The sequence below is a fragment of the Gavia stellata genome, chromosome 9 (genome assembly GCF_030936135.1).
Source record: "Gavia stellata isolate bGavSte3 chromosome 9, bGavSte3.hap2, whole genome shotgun sequence".
Classification (NCBI taxonomy): Eukaryota; Metazoa; Chordata; class Aves; order Gaviiformes; family Gaviidae; genus Gavia; species Gavia stellata.
The window spans coordinates 6,948,797-6,966,627 of NC_082602.1; the positions used below are offsets into that span (position 1 = coordinate 6,948,797).

Sequence of the window (17,831 nt, forward strand, 5' to 3'; positions counted from 1 at the left end):
ATTTCTAGTGGTGCTGTGGGATTCGTGTGAACTGCATCTCTCCTTTGGCACTCTCTTACAAAGTTCAGAACCACCCACCCGTGTCTATATAATAGCACTTTATATTACACCATTTTTCCTGGAACCGGTAGTTGTTTTCACAGTTGCTAAATGTAACGGATAATACACTGGTTTCCCCCTGCTTCAGCAGGAATGTTAGAGGTTTAAGTATTCCATAATCATATATTTATCAATGACTTCTCTCATTACTTTACTTCATGAATGAATGAATGTGCATCCGTTGTTACCTTCAAACAGTTCATGGCACCATCAAGTGGAATGCCATGTTATGACATTCCAGCGATAAAATACTTTTAAGTAGATATATGCTGTTTTGGTTTTTGATTTGATTTACGTTTGTGTCCAGTTACATATTTCAATTATTTAGGAGTTTTAAAAACTACAAAATAGCTAACAAATCTTAATATGTATCTGAAGGGAACATTTGGTATGTTGTGTATCTATTACAGTGCAAGAAAATGCTTTAAATATGGTAAATGCTTCCTTTAGTGTACTGTCTTAAGTTTACATTGCTAGAGCTGAGCAAACTAGTAAAAAGATTTGAAGAGTCTCTTAAAACTAGCAGTTCGGTGGATAGGATACAAGACTGGGGGTTGAGAGAGAAAACTGCATTTGTATTTCTGCCCCAAAATCATATAGTAGATCAGTGACCGGTTGCTTGGCCAGACATTTTTCGCTGTCATTCTTCCTTTGTCTTGTCTTTACACTATGTATTTTTCTGATAGGGACATTCTTCCTGAAACTTTATAGAAAGCCTCTTTCTCTTACCAGTTAGGCCCTCTCTGCTGTCACAAACGATTTTCAACCAGTACATACAGACTTGTGATTTCATGGTTGCTTTAATCTGACATAAGACCATGATGCAACTACTCCCTTCTCCTTTGTGCCACCAGTAACATCAGTGCAGCTGCATGGTAGGCCAAATCAGGGAATTGATTCAGTTAAAAATTCATCTTTTTGGCTTGTCTGACCCTCTCTGGTTGAAGACAGACACTTTTAGTTGGAGCATGGATTGTGTCAAATTAAATTGGTCATACAACGACAGCCTAATTGTGTCTCTTTTCCATGTTAGAATTCGTCAAGGGGGTCTCGTTGCCTCAATTGCAACTCTACAGGATTTCGGCCTATGCTAAATTGGCAACTCTCTAAATGTAATAAAGGGAATATACTTTGAAACTTTGGGGTTATCGACAAGGGTCTGTGTTACAGATGCTGCTATTTCAGATTTCAGTATTGTTAAAACTCTTTATTCTTTTCCTTATTGTGAAAAGTGAAGTAGCTGTTGTGTGCAAATCTTTGTCACGCAGGATACCAGGACAGAAGACATACAGTATGTGTAGAAAACCATTTCTAACTAAAAGAAATCTGAAAAATGTTAGTTAGCTTGCTCTGTGTACCGCTGTAGTGAAGTAAAACAATTGGCGATGTTATTTTGCAGATAAGGAGTTATATGCCTGGATGAAGTGTGTGAAGGGACAGCCTCATGATCACAAACACCTGATGCCAACACAGATTATTCCAGGCTCTGGTAAGACCTGCGAACAAGCAGGACGTGTTTTTTTCCTGGGTCTTTCTCTGAACAGAGGCCAGAGTTTTTTCTTGGAAACTTCTCATTTCCCATTTAAGAACCTGCAAATTGTGTCAAATCATCGCAGGAAGGCAAGTGATTCTGGGCAGTTAACAGCAAGGGGCACAGATGACAAGGAGAGAAAGAGGAGTATGCTGACAGATGTCTGAAGGGGTTTCAGGGACAGGCAGTGAAGAAATTCAGGGTGCTTTCTGTACTGTTTTGTACCTTTTCAGAGCGGAATAAACCAGCCAGAATGTACTTAATAAATCTGACCTTAGCTGTTAAAATCTTAGACTAGTACTGCCAAGGAACATTATGTGGCAACAGATTTTTGGGGATTTGTTTTTGACTTTTTTGTTGTGTTTCTTCTCCACACACAGACACACCCCCCCCCCCCCCCCCCCCAAAAAAAAAAAAAAAAAAAAAAATCGTGTGATTTTAGTTGGACATTTGACTGAGCATCTTAAAGCAAAATGCAGTAAAGGAGCTTGTGATAAATGAAAAACTAAACAGTAATCCTAAACACAGCAAAATTCAGAATTTTTCTTATAACCAAACAAGTTTTGTAAAGAAGTGCAGTTAGGTGTGGTTGTTGTTGCTAGCGCAACTTTACTTGTGATCTCTGACAGCGTTGATGCAGAGCAGAGAATAGGAAACTTAAATGTGCCTTTAAACTTGTTAAGCAAATTCCCAAGTTATTTTAAGCTGGAAATACAGATCCAGTCATTATTTTATGGGTTGTTGCATGTTAGTTCAGGTAGAAATGAAGGTTGATTAGATTCCATAATAAATTCAAATTGTGAGATTCCCCAGAACAGGTTCCAGACTGAAACTGGTTTTAATTTTAAATTGTGAAGTGAACCACTCAACTGGAAATGGCACAGTGAAGACTGCCTACGTAACTTCAGTTTTGTTCTTCTTCGTGTACCCTTTACCAAACAGCCTTAAATTACATGATCACATACTAATTTTTTTGTCAAGATGTGACTCACTTCAGTCTGTAGTTTGACGGTTTTATTAAATGAAGCAGTCATCCACCAGTTGAACAATGAGGAATAAATAATGAATGACTGGCTTGCTGCTTGTGTGCCATGCAACGGGAATGCAGAGTAAAGGTTAGATCATTCAGAAGAGTAGTATGCAATTATTTAATTAAAGACCATCTCTCTTTCTGCTCAAGCTTTAAGGTAAACTGGACAGTTTTATAGTATTTTTGAGTGTTAAATTTAGCATTTTTAATAGTTGAAGTTTTAAAAAGGTTTGGAGATAGCATTTTAGCATCACACTGGCTGTATTGTAAAGAGGGTCACAAAATGATTGAGAGCTGCTGATCATTTTCTTCTTAATTGTCTTCCAGTGTTGACAGATCTTCTAGATGCTATGCACAATATTAGAGAAAAATTTGAAATTAAATCCCATTGTCAGTGTACGAACAAGCAGAGCACGCAAGCTGGCAAGCTCCCTGCAATGAACGGTGTGTCTCAGGTGAGTCTAAAATGGGTTTATACATCGCAGTTTGTTCAGGTGTTTAGATTCTTGTGGATTTTTATATTTGAATAGTACCAGTTGCATTTTAATTTGCATATATGATGGTTAATTGCTAGCCTTGTCTTTGAAATACATTAAAGCAAAGTTAGATACTTAAAAATGAATTTGTTTCTTACAGGTTTTGCAGAACGTCCTTAACCACAGTAATAAAATTTCTTTGTGCATGCCTGAGTCTCAACAGCAGAATACTCCTCAAAAGTCCGAGACAAATGGTAATACAAGTCCAAGGAGTGATGTAAGCACAGACAGCAAGTTAACACCGCCTGAATCCCAGTCACCATTGCATTGGTTAGCTGATCTTGCAGAGCAGAAAGCCAGAGAAGAAAAGAAAGGTATATGTTTGAAATTGTCATAGCATGTCCATGTCTTTGGGAGCACTAGTGGTATGTAATTGAATTAATTAGGAAAAATTCACACAGTATTCTGTTCAACAAAAAGAAAAGATGATGTTCTTTTCCCCCTTCATTTTAATCTTGAAACTGCAATGCCTTCTCCTGGTGGCATCAGAATCTGTTAACAGAAGAGCCACTAGTGGAATGCATGTGTAATGTGGCAGTATTTCCAGCTACAGCATCTCTCATTTGTGACAGGTACTCACTCAGCTGCATGTCTGAGATGCTGAGGAAGGCCTTTTCATGGTCACACTGTTTGACTGCATTTTGAAGGATCTAGTTCATCCTCTGGTGTGTTTTCAGGTGAATAAAGTGCTAGTGCTACAGTATGTTACCACCACTATAAAATGCAGGATACTGGTGCTGTTCCTATATCTGCATCTTGATACAACAGTGTAAACTTCCAATGATTATTGTTGTTTTAGAGAACAAAGAATGTCCTTCTGGAAAACATTCAAAGGAAGAGAAAGACCAGGATAATTTGGAGTCCCAAAACTGCAAAAGCTCCCCTCCTGCATCCCAGAACAACGAGCAGGGCTCAACCTTACGAGATTTATTAACTACAACAGCAGGCAAACTACGTCTAGGTTCTACAGATGCTGGTATTGCTTTTGCTCCAGTTTACTCCACAGGAACAGCAGTAAGTGTTTAAAAGATGGACATTTTTTATATCAGGATTTGAAAATCTCTATCTTTGATACATTGTAGTTAGAGCAGTCTGATAGCTGTATTGCTTTAAATACTCGTTTATAATTAAAACTTTATATGCACACACACACATTTGCATTAACTCTTTTTTTATATACGTGTAGTGATAATTGATACGTACTGTGAAGAAAATGTCCCTGAAGGTAGAGAAAGCCTTAACCTGACAAAGCAAAGGAAGATTCCAATATATTGGGTTTTGTAATAACTGTGTATTTCTAACTTTTTCCATGTAAAGATGCATGCAGTTTTCTACAAAGGAATTAGATAACGGCAAGCTTCTAATTGGTAATGAAATGTTGTCATTCTACTGCAAAAGGAATTGCATTAACTTTATTTGCTTTTACATTGTTTAAGCATACATTTGTTTGATTTCTGATAGAGTGGCAAGAGTGGAAGGACCATGCCAAACATTCTTGATGACATAATTGCTTCAGTAGTAGAAAACAAGATTCCACCAAATAGAGCACCAAAGATAAATGTGAAATCTGAAATAAAAGATGAGCCAAAGGATGATAGAAAATGCATTCAGGATGACTGCAGTAAACTGTACAGTGATATTCAGTATTCGTGGATCTGTGATAAGCATGTTTTGTGGCTCAGAGACCATAAAAACAGCAACAACTGGAAGCTCTTCAAAGAGTGCTGGAAACAAGGAAGGGTGGGTATTGAGCCATTCGGTCTATAAAGTGACCTTAGTATGAACTCTGGAGGAGTTTGTGTTAGAGGACAAATTTGCCTAACTCCATGTTTGAAAATGTATTGTTAGCAGTGGGCAAAAGCTTGTCAGGTATAGCCCACATAGGAAGCTTGTATAGTTTAAACTTCAGTTAACTGCTAATAATAAATAAGAAATTACTGTTAGGGAGATTCAAATTCCAAAAAGATGTGTGTATGACATCTTGGGGACAGTTGCTGTTGGAGGAAGAGTTAACAGCTCAGCAGGGCCAAGGTCTTCAGTGTGTGTTTCTGATGCATTTGTACTCCAGTTTAATTGAAGGAGTTGTTCACTTCCAAAAGGATAAGTATTGATTTTTTTTTTATTTTATTTTATTTTTTTACAGCCTGTTTTAGTGTCTGGTATGCATAAGAAAATGAACTTCAGCCTGTGGAAAGCTGAGTCAATTAGTCTAGATTTTGGAAACCAGCAAGCTGATATCTTGAATTGCAAAGACAGTATTATCTCAAACACCAATGTCAAGGAGTTCTGGGATGGTTTTGAAGATGTTTCAAGTATGTTACTTTAAATGTGTTATCCCATTGATTCTGAACACGGTCAATGTTAGAAACTGCAGTTAAAAATATTCTTTATGGATCTTGAGGCTTTGAAGAAACTTTTGTTTAAAAAGAAAGCTCTAAGTAATCTGTTTCGAGAGAATGTGTTGGAAACTTGCATTTTGTACCTTTGCAGAATTAAAGATACACTAATCTATTAGTTAGGTCTAAATAAGAAACCAAACAAATGTCATTGTTCCTCAGCTAGTTGAGTTTGTTTTATATCCTCCTTGAGTCTCAAAATTAATTATCTCCTGTTTTGTGGATGAAATCTTTGTAGACAAGTTAAGAGTTCAGTTACGTTTCAATTGAATAAAGTAAAACACCTACAATGTGTTTAGGTTTTTACTAATTTCTGTGTTACTTGCAGAACGGCAGAAAGTAAAAAATGGGGAAACAGCTCTACTAAAACTGAAAGATTGGCCTTCTGGTGAAGATTTCAAGGCTATGATGCCAGCAAGGTATTTGAGTTTGATACTAGATATTAAGTCAATCTTCATGTTGGTTTTTTTCTGTGTAATGACACAAATTCAATTACATTCTTCTTTTCTCCTCCAGATATGAGGACTTACTAAAAAGTTTACCCTTGCCTGAATATTGTAGTCCAGAAGGAAAACTAAACTTGGCTTCTCATCTGCCAGGATTTTTTGTCCGTCCAGATTTGGGACCCAGACTATGCAGTGCATATGGTGAGTATGCCCTAGAAGTGTAGCAGTTACCTCTTCCCTTAAAAGTGTGGAATATCACACGTTACAATGCTTGATAGAAAACTGAGTTTGCTTGGAGGATAATTGTTCACTGAATGTAGGAGAGATACTTTACTGACTTGCGTATTAACAGTATGTGCACCTCAGGCATGAGATTTTGCTTCTGCATTTCTTTCTGTCTTTTCTTGTGCTGTTACAGTCTCCTGAAGCATATAAATGGTTAGCTGCTTTTACACAAAGAGAGATACTGGCTTTAATAATGCCATATGACAGAATACTTCACGAAGTATTACTGTGTTCATAATTCTGGTCATAAATAAATCTCAGCATTTTTCTTGTAACCTGTATTTATGTTGTATGCTGTACACTCAAAAACCTGTTTAGAAAAGGTTGTTTCTCTCAGACCTTCTCCAGCTGCTCCTTCTTTTGCAAACAAATTTGTTCAATTCTGTTTTACAAATTGTTGTAATAGGACAAGAAATGAGTTGTAATTTGTAGCATGAGGTCTTTGATTTAAAAACTTCTCCAGATGTCCTTTGAAATAAACATATTACGATAGTGATCAAGGCATGGGTCTGAAGAACTGAATCATTAATGACGCTTTTATGTAATACTGCTGCAGGGCTTAGTGTTCTGAAATGTCCTTTTGACTTAAGCATGTATGTTTTCACCTCTTAGAACTAAAATTAATTTTCTTCTTTGCTTGGGGATTTCTTTTGTTAAGACCTCAGCTTATAACCAGGCATAAAAGCGACACATTTGATGTGATAACCTTGGGTATTCATTGTACTTATATCTGCCCTGAACAATCTGAAAGGTTGAAAGAAACATTGTGAAGGAACGTAGTGGTCAGGAAACACCTTTGATTATTCTGCCGAACTGCACTTTGTTCTGACACAACTGCTATGTAGGGACAGTTACCTGGGCTAAGAGATATCTCAAGGTCTTTGTTAAAAAGTAGCAAAGTTACTTTTTTAGCAAGTGCAGCAAAAGCATGTTTGTAGTTTGTGTTATCTCAGTATTTTCACTTTAAAGCCTGTCTGTACATGAAATGTGATGCTTGGTGTACTTCTAGAAATTTCTTCTCAGCTGTTGCACATTTCTGTTTGAAGGTGAATTTGCAATACAACAAATCTTAATTTTATCTTGTAACATAGGTGTGGCTGCTACTAAAGACCATGATATAGGAACCACAAATCTCCATATTGAAGTTTCTGATGTTGTGAACATTCTTGTTTATGTTGGCATAGCGAAAGGAAATGGTGTACTTTCCAAATCAGGTAAAGGGAAGCTCATTGTAAGAGGTGTAAGTGGGCTGAATGATCTGCCACTTTAAAAATTGACACTGTTCTCTGTCGAAGCGGATGAAAGATGTCCATAAGTACTTGCTTAAATCTGGGAGATTCTTTGTTTCGAGAATTTGCATGCACATTAATTAATTCTGCATAAAATACACTGCAGTTCATGAATTATGAAATGGTATTTCAAACTCTTCTCACTTTTTTTTGCCATTACCTGTAATTGACCTACCATTCCTGTGCCGGGTCTGGCAGAACTAATGGAAGTGCAGGATGAAGGATTTTCTCTGGAAGCTGTGGTAGTTCTAACAATTATGTCAGGATGATGTATTTGCCAAACCTTCTGTTTATTCTGCTCCCTCTGGATGCACTGTGTTGGCTCTATTGAATTTGGACTGTAATGTAATTTTTCAGCACCGGAGAGCTTAAATTGGTGTATGTTAGTCCTCTGTATGAGGTTTATTGCTTATGTGAAACAGTCTTTAAATCACTGAAATAGTTTTGTTTCTTTCCCCTTATTCTTTTGTCCTCTCATTCTGTAATCGGCAAATGTAGAATTTGGGTGTGACTGATAGAGCTGCAGTAAGGTTTGCTGTCTTTTATTTGCTTTGTTTTCCCTTGTGTATGCACTGAGTTAAGAGCAGCAAAACTCCAGCATATTGGGAGTGCTCTAGCTGCGTGACTAGCTGCTGCAGAACAGCATGCAAAACACTGCTTTTGCTGACCGCAGGAAAACACCTTTTTCATCTTTTCATTTTTTGGTGCCAGCCCTGCTTCTTTATTTCAGGTAGGAGAAGGTGTTCTGTCAAATTCAAGAGGTGTAAAAATTTTTAAAATTAAACGTTATTTTTAAGGTATTTATGGCATTCATGTTCTAGTAACTAATTACAAACACTGAACAAGAGGATCACCTGGGGGCTTCTTTTGTGTTCAGCAAACTTTTATCTGCTCAGTCCTACACAAGAAGTTTGAAAAGAAGGTGTTTCGTTTCAGTTTTTCCTCTGTCTCACTTTTAAAAAATATTTTTGTTGAATCTTAGGAGTTTTGAAGAAGTTTGAAGAGGAGGATTTGGATGACCTTTTAAGGAAGCGGTTGAAAGATTCAAGTGAATTACCTGGTGCTTTATGGCACATTTATGCTGGCAAAGATGCCGACAAGATAAGGGAGTTTCTGCAGAAGGTTAGATTTATAGTAGATATTTTATAAATATAATCTAAGTAACTGGTAAATCAAAGGGGGCTGGCAAAAACCACAACCCCCACATCTATGCTTAGGGAAGGGGGGGAAGCAAAATTCTTTCCTTTATAGCACATAAAACAAACTATCATTGACCTGCTACATCAGTCAACAAATAAAATACATAACATGATACGTACTCGCCTATTAAGAGTTACAGGTAGCCTGCAAACTCTGAACACTCAGGAGGGCATGGAGATCTATTCTTGTCCTTCTCTAATACAAAGAATAATTTTATTTTTTTAGTATTAGTGTTTGTAGGATAATGTTTTTCTGTCACTGATCCATTCTTGCATTATCTGATGCTGAAATTTTTGTGAATTGTCCCATGCGAAAAAACCTGACCTTGCAACCCAGCAGCCACCAATCTTCATAAGGACTCTGTGTCACGTCAGTTAGCTCAAAGAACATGCCTTGGTTCTTAGCGAAGATGAAGGCAGTGGGGGATAATGTACCCAAGGGCAGCAAACTTCTGCAGTGTTGGCTACGGTGCAGATCTTCCTTTGGCAGCATGTGATGAACAAGTTAGAGCCGCATCAGAACCTTTCAGGTTGTTACTTACCATATAGGATGAGTATCCACCACTGGGCCATTGATAGTCATCACTGGCAGTACATTTAGACATACCATCTTGGAAGCTGTTTTCTGTGCCCTGTCTTTAGCATGTTTTCATGTTCTAGAAGGCGGTCTTGGTGGATGACATAGAAATACCAAAATATCACTGAAGTGGTTGCTCGAGGAAAAGAAGTCTTCACTGTCTTCTACAATGGGGAAAAAAAATCAGATGAGTTTTAACTGGCTAAACCAAAGGGGTCCATAAACAGGCTGGAGGCCAAGGTCTCAGCTGCGAGCAGGAAGAGCCTAAGAAATTCAGCAGTAAAGATTCTCTTGGACAATAAGGCAGTGTTTCAGTCCCAGGGCAGCTGTCCTGTGGTGACTCAAACATTTGCTCTTTGGCAAGCTGAACTGTGGGGAGAAATGAGCACTATTAAGCAAAATACAGCTAATTCCAGGAGATTATGAATTATACAGCAAGGCTTTTCTGTTAATTCAAAAAGTAGATGCTCATAAAGTAGATGGTGGCTCTTATGTGTGGAAAAGAGAGTTGTGAACAAAGTCACAAATGCAAAGGAATAGGTGGACAATGAGTGTTATTCAGCATTTCTTCTTTCAGAGCAATTAAGGGATATTGTGAAACTCTTTGAGCAGCAGGTTTCAAACAAAAGCACTTAAGATGCTATGTGATAAAGTTTGTCATGTGCTGCCACAGCTTGCCATGGTATCCAAAATGAATTGTGTACTGCCTTGTATTTTTGGTGTGGTGGTATTTTTGAAGTACTGAATTGGAGATTAATCGATGACTAGACCTTGGGACCACTTTTGTCTGCTGGTAAGAGATAAAATCTCAGTATCTTGTTTAGTACAGAAGAAAGGTGATAATACACAAGAACAGTTTCAAGCTCTGCATCACATAATGAAGTATATTTAATATCAATATGAATAAAAACCTATGTTATGTGAGATAATTGACTCCTGAGTCATGACAGATGGATTCAAGATGCGTTTTTTATCTTTAGTCACTTTTTTCTTTAGTCACTATGATTCATTAATTAGCAATTGATTAAGGGTAATATTTGTCCCCCTGTGGTTAAATTGATGAGAAGTGGTTGTTGTAGTTAAGTCTACTGCTGTCCGGAAGTTTGTTGTTGTTTTTTTTTTATGTTCATCATTTTTTCCCAATGCCTTGATGGGATGGTAGGAAAAAAACTTCTTACCACGGAGTGGTTGAGATTGGAAGGGGACCTTTTGAGGTCCTTTTGTGCAGCCCCGTGCTCAAGCAGAGTCACCTGGAGCAGGTTGCCCAGGACCGTATGACCCTTAGTTTTATCTGCTGCTTTTTTTCATGAACTGAGGTGGTGGTTTTGCCTGTGTCAGAACTGAAGGTTGTAAGCTTGAGGAATTGGCAGTATAGGAACTCTTGAGGTCAGATTTTATTTTCTTGGTGAAAGAAGTCACACAGAGAGCGTGTTGCTTATTAATAGATTATTGTGCCGAGTTCTTTAAAGCTCTACGTTTCGGAGTGGGAGTTCTGCAGATGTCCTCAGTTCAGTGGGACTTCCCAGTTCCTTTGAGTCCCTAACTAAAATTCTTGTTTGGGTATTGGGAACACGGTAGTGTTGCTTTGTAAGTTAGGTATACTTACAACTTACCAGCAAAAGGTTCAGCTTCTTTTGAAAGTGACTTGGGATCTTTTCTGTACTTACAGATAGCAAAAGAGCAAGGCTTAGAAGTTTTACCAGAGCATGATCCAATACGTGATCAGAGTTGGTATGTGAACAAAAAGCTTCGCCAAAGACTTCTTGAAGAATATGGAGTAAAAACCTGTACGGTTATTCAGTTTCTTGGTGATGCTATTATTCTACCAGCAGGAGCACTTCACCAGGTAATGTACATCTGTTTAAAGACACGCATGATTACATAACATAAATACAATAAAAAAACTTTTTTCCAAAGACATAACTACATCTGTACTCAAAACAGATTTTATTTTCTTGCTGGTAGCTATTAGTGTATAGGAATGTATAATAAGGTACCACTGCCTGTATAGATGAGTAAGCTAGTACTAACATACAGCAACTTGAACACTTGAAAAAATACTTTTCCTTTTTTTCCTCTAAAACGAAAAATAAGCAGACTATTATTACCCACTTTTTTCCACTTTTCATTTCATTAGCACTTTTCTAAACAAACTGGTGTTAGTTAATGTCAAAGTCAGGTTGGGATTTTTTTTTCTTCTAAACAGAAAGTTAACCCTGGAGAGGCAGGGGGAGGAGCACAAGCAGAAAAATATCTGCAAGTCAGGTGTCATATCGTTTTTGTCTTCAGCCATATGAGAATTGTAGAGATAGTTTGGGTGTAACAAGATGTTTCTGTAACAGGATTTGGAGGTTGTTTTTCTGCTCCACGTTAAGTACCCTTTTACACAGAAGATGCATCAGTCGCCAGGAGTCATCACTGTCAGCTTCAGCAGCTTTCCTTACCATTAGAAAGAGTGATGTCACCTTTGCAGCAGCTGTGCTGATTTTATTCTTGGTTATGTAAGAAAAAGTACTGCCAGTGCGGCAGTTCTGGAGAAACAGTATGAGTTTGTGTAGCAAACTTCAGTCCTAGCACATAGGGTTTGTTTACTTCATTTTGTTTGGGGTTTTTTTTCCTTCCTAACAGTCTGTGAACTGCTTCTCCTTGGTGAAAAGAGGAAGAAAGCACAATTGTTTAGACGTGGTTCTAGGACAGTTCTAGCTGTATTTCTTTCTTCACTCCATGAATCTTTTCCTCTTGAAACAGGAAATGGAGCTTGCTTTCTTGCTGTCTTGCCAGCTGTCGAGCACCACTAATTAGGTAGCTGACTATCAACAATGAGGAGCATCCCCACCCTGCAGTAGGGGTTGCAAACCATCTTGCTGTTACAAGATTTATCACTGATCTCCACCTGGGTTCAAGCAAGGCCAGGCCTTTCTGAAGAAGATGCTGTTTGGTTTCTGATTTGCAGATCAGCTTCCAACGGTTGTCTCCTCTGTGCAGAGAGGAAGCAACGGCCTACCATGTCACTGTGACCAGGGCAGCGGGGTTTTCTCTGTGAAAAAAACGACTGGGTTGTAGCGATGACAAGTGTTATGTCCCTAATCTGTCTGCTGGCTATTTCAGTTGCTGGGGCATTGAGAGCAGCAGGTACCTTACCCAAACTAGTCTTTTGTCATTCCATTGATTCTTCAGATGGGTTTTCACATGGTGGTATGTTAACCGTGGATATCTGTGTGGATTTGTTTTCTGGCAAGGAAGGAAAAAAAACCAAACCCAGGTGACCAAATCTTGGGTTGTTTGTAGGTTGCCTTTCCCTGTACCATATCTCCCGGGCTTGACGTTCCTTCACAAAGGTATTGCATCCTCCAGTAACCTTAATCTGATCTCTTGAAACAAGGGGAGGTATCACAGATAGGAGAGTGAAAAGGGGAACCCACAGAAAATCAACAAGCATACTGGGAAAGTTACTTTATATAGCGTGTGGCGTTACATAAAGGCATGCAGAATATAAAACATGAAGTAGTGGGACTGTTCCAGGCTTCCCTGCAGTTCATAGGTTTAAGGACCAAAAATAAGACCACTCTTATCTTTATCTCCTTGGCTTTAAGCTCCAAATTGCTTTTGAAGTGGTAACGTTCTAGCTTCTGGCACCAAGGAGTTAATAACATGGTGTTTTTAGTGGGTGAAGCTGAGAACCTTTTCATCTTCAGTGAGAAGTTCCTGTGAATCTGCCACGTAGGAGGAAATGAAAGCATCACGTTCTTTCATGTACGTGTATAGTACTCTGTATAGAGATACATAAATACTGACCTTAGGGATCACCAACACTTCAAATATACAAAGCACATTTAAACAAAAAGAAGTCTGAACAAGAATACATACCAGGTTAAGTTTACATATTTAGCGTTTCAGATTTACATGCACGTCACGAATCTTTAAAACTGGGTGACAGTTGATACTAAATTTGGTGGTAAATTAACATTTTTATTTGCTCATTGGTAATGTTGTGGAACAGAGGAAATCAGGCTGAGGGACAGAGTTAGGGAGCCCATCTGTCTGTGGTCACTGCGTAGTGCAGCTCGGACGCTTCCATCCTGGAGCCATTTAGGATTACTGTCACTGCTGCTTCTGACTTGCTGGTCTGGAATTGTACTGCTCGGGCATGGGGGAGGTTGTGTGTATTTCTTTATATATGTACTTTTTTCTTTCCAGCTTCTATGGAGTCATGTCTAGCTTTTAGAGTAACTTGTTCTTAATGTTTTATAGTAGCATAAAGCATTACTCTTGCTTCCCAGGTTTCCCCCTCCTCCCTGTGTACTTGCAGACAGCAGTCACATCCCCCTTGTGATCATTTCAGTAGGCAAAGTCAACCTGCTCCAGTGGTGGGGTGGGAGGGAGAGCCTCTCCTGTGAGCTGTGACGGTCAGAGTAGCCTTGTCAGTACCTCTTGTGGAGGGAATTGCTCTCTTGGCGGGCGACACGACACACACACACCAGAAATAGATACAGCGATGGGCTGGTCTCCTCTGCAGATGCTTCCCTGAATGTGCTGTGAGTGGTGCACTGTAGGATTGTATCTCCTTTCTTGTCTGTATGAGTAGCGGAGCTCAGAAGCATCCCTTGCTTTGCTAACATCTGGGCCTTGTTCCCTCTCTAGCACTTGTAACAGTGAGCCCTCAGCTCTCCTTGGAAACTTCCCCAGTTAAAAAAAGGGGGTTTTTACTGTTTTTTGGATTATTTGTTCTTTCTGCTGCTCCGCTCTGGGTCATCCTGTATCACAGTCGTCCCCTAGGGATGCCTTCCCTGGTTTTAATCTGGTGATTCCAAATTTGTAAAATATTTTAGTGATAAATTAAAAGCTAGAAATACTTGAGTCAGTGATTGAAATGCGTTGTTCGGGCTACATGCAAAACTTGTTCATAGTAGAACAGGTTATTATAATGTTTTATAGTGGTATTATCTTGATTTAACAGTAGGATTATATATTGCAGAATGACCTGCGGGAGGTAATGTGACATCCTAGTGATGTTACGATAAGGATGTAGGATAAAGGTCTGGGAGCTGTGTATGCGGAGCTGCTGGGCCAGGCGCTGGCCCCGGAGCTGAGCTGTGCAGGAAATGGCTGATCCTGGATGTGAGGACAGAAGGAGGCATCAGTGCAGCAAGGAGCCACGGCCGTTGGGGTGGACAACCCTTTCCTCCCTGCCCTCTCACCTTTCCTGCCCCAGCCCAGGTCTGAGGCTTTTCCGATGCTCCACCCGTCTCCCGGGCACTGCTGGAAAACCTCCGCTCTGCGTGGGCTGAGGGCGAAGCTGTTCTCTCAGTTCAGCTGGAACTGGCACAGCCGTGGGAGTGCTGTAGTTCTCGCCCCGCAAACCTCAGGGGAACCGTTGCTAAACATACTTATTTGTGTGTGTCATTGTATCAGCTTGTATTATAAATATTATAAATAGAACTGCCTATGGGCTGTCAGCGGGGCATTCCCATGTTAAGTTCCAGACCAGCCGGGTAAAATCTGTCTTCCCCCCAAAGACTTGCACACCGATAAGACAGGCCCTGGAAGGGAAGGAGGTTTAAGGCACAGCAGAGTGAAGGATCTGAGGGCAACAAATACTGCCTGTTCTGCAGTGGTGGGAGAGGGAATCAGTAAAATCTTTTCTCAGTGAGGAGAAAGTGAAAGAGTGGTGTGGGATTTGCATGGGGTGGAAAGGAAAACAAGGGCGGGTAGAGACTTGAAAGAGGAGAGAAGCCTGCGAGGGAAGAGGAGGGGCTGGAGCCAGCGGCCCAGCTGTGCAGCGCAGAGACCTTTCAGCTGAAGCTCTAGGAAATTCCCTGAGCACTGGTGGGAGCCTCGTGGTGGCACTTCTGCAGCTGTTCCCTTGCTCCTGGCTTTCTGCCGTTTGCAAGTTGTGTGGCATCAACAACCCCTCTTCGTCTTCGGAATGGTTTCTCTTCCGATTAATCTGCAGGAGGGAACGGCACTGCTTTGTCCTTGGTGACTATGAGGCTGCAGAAACCCCGCGTACAACGCTAGTGTTGAGCTAGGGGTTACCCTCTGGGATTTCACCCGTAAGGGGGCAAGCAAACCTTCTAAAATCAGACTCGGGCAGTGTTTTTGAAGAAGAAAATTCTAAAATTAAGTGCTGTGTCCTCAACTGTGTAGGCCCCAAAGGCTTTTTTGGATGTCAGGTATCACAATGGAAGTTTTAGAGCATGCATTAAAAAACTCCAGATTTTGCTAGGCTCAAGCTTAAAATATGCAGATCTCATCAGTACTGAGCAGGGTGGGACTGTTTGTTTGCTAGGATGGCAAAGGCACGCCCTCCGCAACCCCCCCAGGCTTTGTCAGTTTGCAGAATTGACATTGCACAACTTCATGAGCAGTTGTTGGAATTTGGGGAAATGAGGTTTTTGACATGCTGAAGAAACAGTGTGATTTGTAAGGGTTTAGGGGTGAGAACCTGATGCTGTATTTTCTGAAGAGTACAAACAGGAATTGTAGTTGGGTCACAACCAGGAAGCTTTTTTTTCCTTTCACCTGTCCTCCGGGTACAACCTGGGTGTCAGGAGATGGCATCCATTTCTCTCAGTAGTTACCAGTAAGAAGAATTGTTTAGAGAAAAAAGAAAGTGCTTTTCCCCTCTTCTGAACTTGCCCCTTTGTCCATGTTTTTCTTTCTTTTAAATATTTCCACCGGCAATTACTTTTCAGTTAACGTGGCAAGTTGTGCCTGGCAGAGCGTGGGTGCAGGCTTCCAGCGTGTCTGCGTGGCCCGAGGAGCCGGGTCCTGCAGGGCAAGGCTGCCGCAGAGTCGGTCTGCGGCGTCGGCGCCTGCGCGGTGTTCTGGAAATGGCTGTGCAGCAGTAGTACACAGCAGCAGCGCCTGTGCAGCTGGTAAAAGGGTGGAACAACACATCAAGAGTACGTTGAATTAATGTCAGAGCCGACTACAGGCAGACACGCCGGAGCACAGGCAGATGTGCATTGTTCAAAGTGTACCTTTTGCCAGAAGCTAACTTAGATTAAGTCGAATACACTTAATTGCTCTCTGCATAAAACGTATGAAGATGCCCTTTAGTCTGATAAGCCTGTGGTTTAAGACATCTCAAGGCCCACTCTTTTCTCAGGTATCTCTGCCAAAGAATAACCCCAAAATACTAATTACCAGTCTCCTCTTGTTATTTTGGATAGGTGCAAAATTTTCACAGCTGCGTTCAAGTAACTGAAGACTTTGTGTCTCCAGAACATCTTGTACAGTCATTCCACTTAACGCAGGAGCTGAGGCTGTCAAAGGAAGAAATCAATTATGATGATAAACTGCAGGTAGGAAATGAATTCTGCTCTGGAAGCTGTTGCAAAGGCAAGGCGTGCTCAGGCTCATTGAAATGCGGAGCAGTGCGTGGAGCTACTTCCTCGCTGCTGTTCACACAGAATAACAATGAGCAGCAGCATGAATGCCAGGGGTGTAAATGACTCCCTTCAGTTGCTGGTTTTACTGATTTCACCTTACGTTTTAAAACGTGCGTAAAGGTGTTCCCTTTTGCACTGCCTTGATGTAGCCTTCCTTTTTTTTTTTCCATCCACTAGGCTTAAGGCTCAGTCCTAAAAACAGTTACTTTTTAGAGTTCCTTAGTCGTAGGCCTTACTAAAATGTGTCTGATGTTCTTGCAGGTTAAAAATATCTTGTATCATGCAGTTAAAGAAATGGTGAGAGCTTTGAAGATTCATGAAGGAGAAATGGAAGATATGGATGAAAACTAAGCGCTCTCTGCTTTTTTGTGTTAACATCAAATGGAGGTTATTTTTTCTAATGTGTGAACAGTATGCACCCTAATTTAAGCTTCACAAACCATCAGTGCCAAGAAAACATAGTCATCGTATTTACTTGTTAATGACACTGCAACGGTAGAGCTTCATATCACAGCCACTGTGATTACATGTTAGACTTGCAAACAATTAAGCAGCATTCTGCTGTCCTGTATTATAATGTACATGAAGTTTGTGAAATGTCAAAGATTTAAGATGATGTATTTATTTTTGGAAAAAAACACAAAATTCTATGCTATATTGTTGATCAAATGTAAATGTGACTTGTACAGTTTGCTAAAATAATTCAGATATTTTTCACTACATTGAGACAGTTACTGTGAGAGTAGGACACAAACACCAGCTATTGCCTGCATTTGGGATCTTGCTGAGTCCGCACAGCAGTCATGTCATAATCTGAAAATTACTGCCAAATAATTGTAAACTTTGTAAAATAGAAAGTATATAAAGTAGATATTAAATACAGACACTTCAGTATTTTATTGAAGCTATTCAGTGTACAATTAAACGTTTTCAAAAGGTGTAATTTATTTAAAAATTGTCTCATTTTGGTAAAATTTATGTGAACTTTTAAAGCTAAATATTAAACTTAATATGCTATGTAAATATATACATATATACATTCAATGATG

General features: G+C 39.8%; 1 protein-coding gene across 2 annotated transcripts in view; it reads left to right on the forward strand.

The window, feature by feature from the left end:
- JMJD1C (jumonji domain containing 1C) overlaps window positions 1-17,831 on the forward strand; it is a 57,876-nt gene extending 40,045 nt beyond the window's left edge. For both annotated transcript variants that reach the window (XM_059820917.1, XM_059820918.1), the window contains exons 12-24: window positions 1,499-1,588; window positions 2,988-3,115; window positions 3,297-3,510; window positions 3,996-4,210; window positions 4,658-4,936; window positions 5,340-5,508; window positions 5,921-6,011; window positions 6,109-6,239; window positions 7,415-7,537; window positions 8,595-8,734; window positions 11,058-11,234; window positions 16,564-16,695; window positions 17,044-17,831. In XM_059820917.1, the coding sequence (XP_059676900.1) occupies window positions 1,499-1,588; window positions 2,988-3,115; window positions 3,297-3,510; window positions 3,996-4,210; window positions 4,658-4,936; window positions 5,340-5,508; window positions 5,921-6,011; window positions 6,109-6,239; window positions 7,415-7,537; window positions 8,595-8,734; window positions 11,058-11,234; window positions 16,564-16,695; window positions 17,044-17,133 (1,979 nt within the window). In that variant the 3' untranslated portion in view covers window positions 17,134-17,831. The remainder of the gene's footprint in view (window positions 1-1,498; window positions 1,589-2,987; window positions 3,116-3,296; window positions 3,511-3,995; window positions 4,211-4,657; window positions 4,937-5,339; window positions 5,509-5,920; window positions 6,012-6,108; window positions 6,240-7,414; window positions 7,538-8,594; window positions 8,735-11,057; window positions 11,235-16,563; window positions 16,696-17,043) is intronic.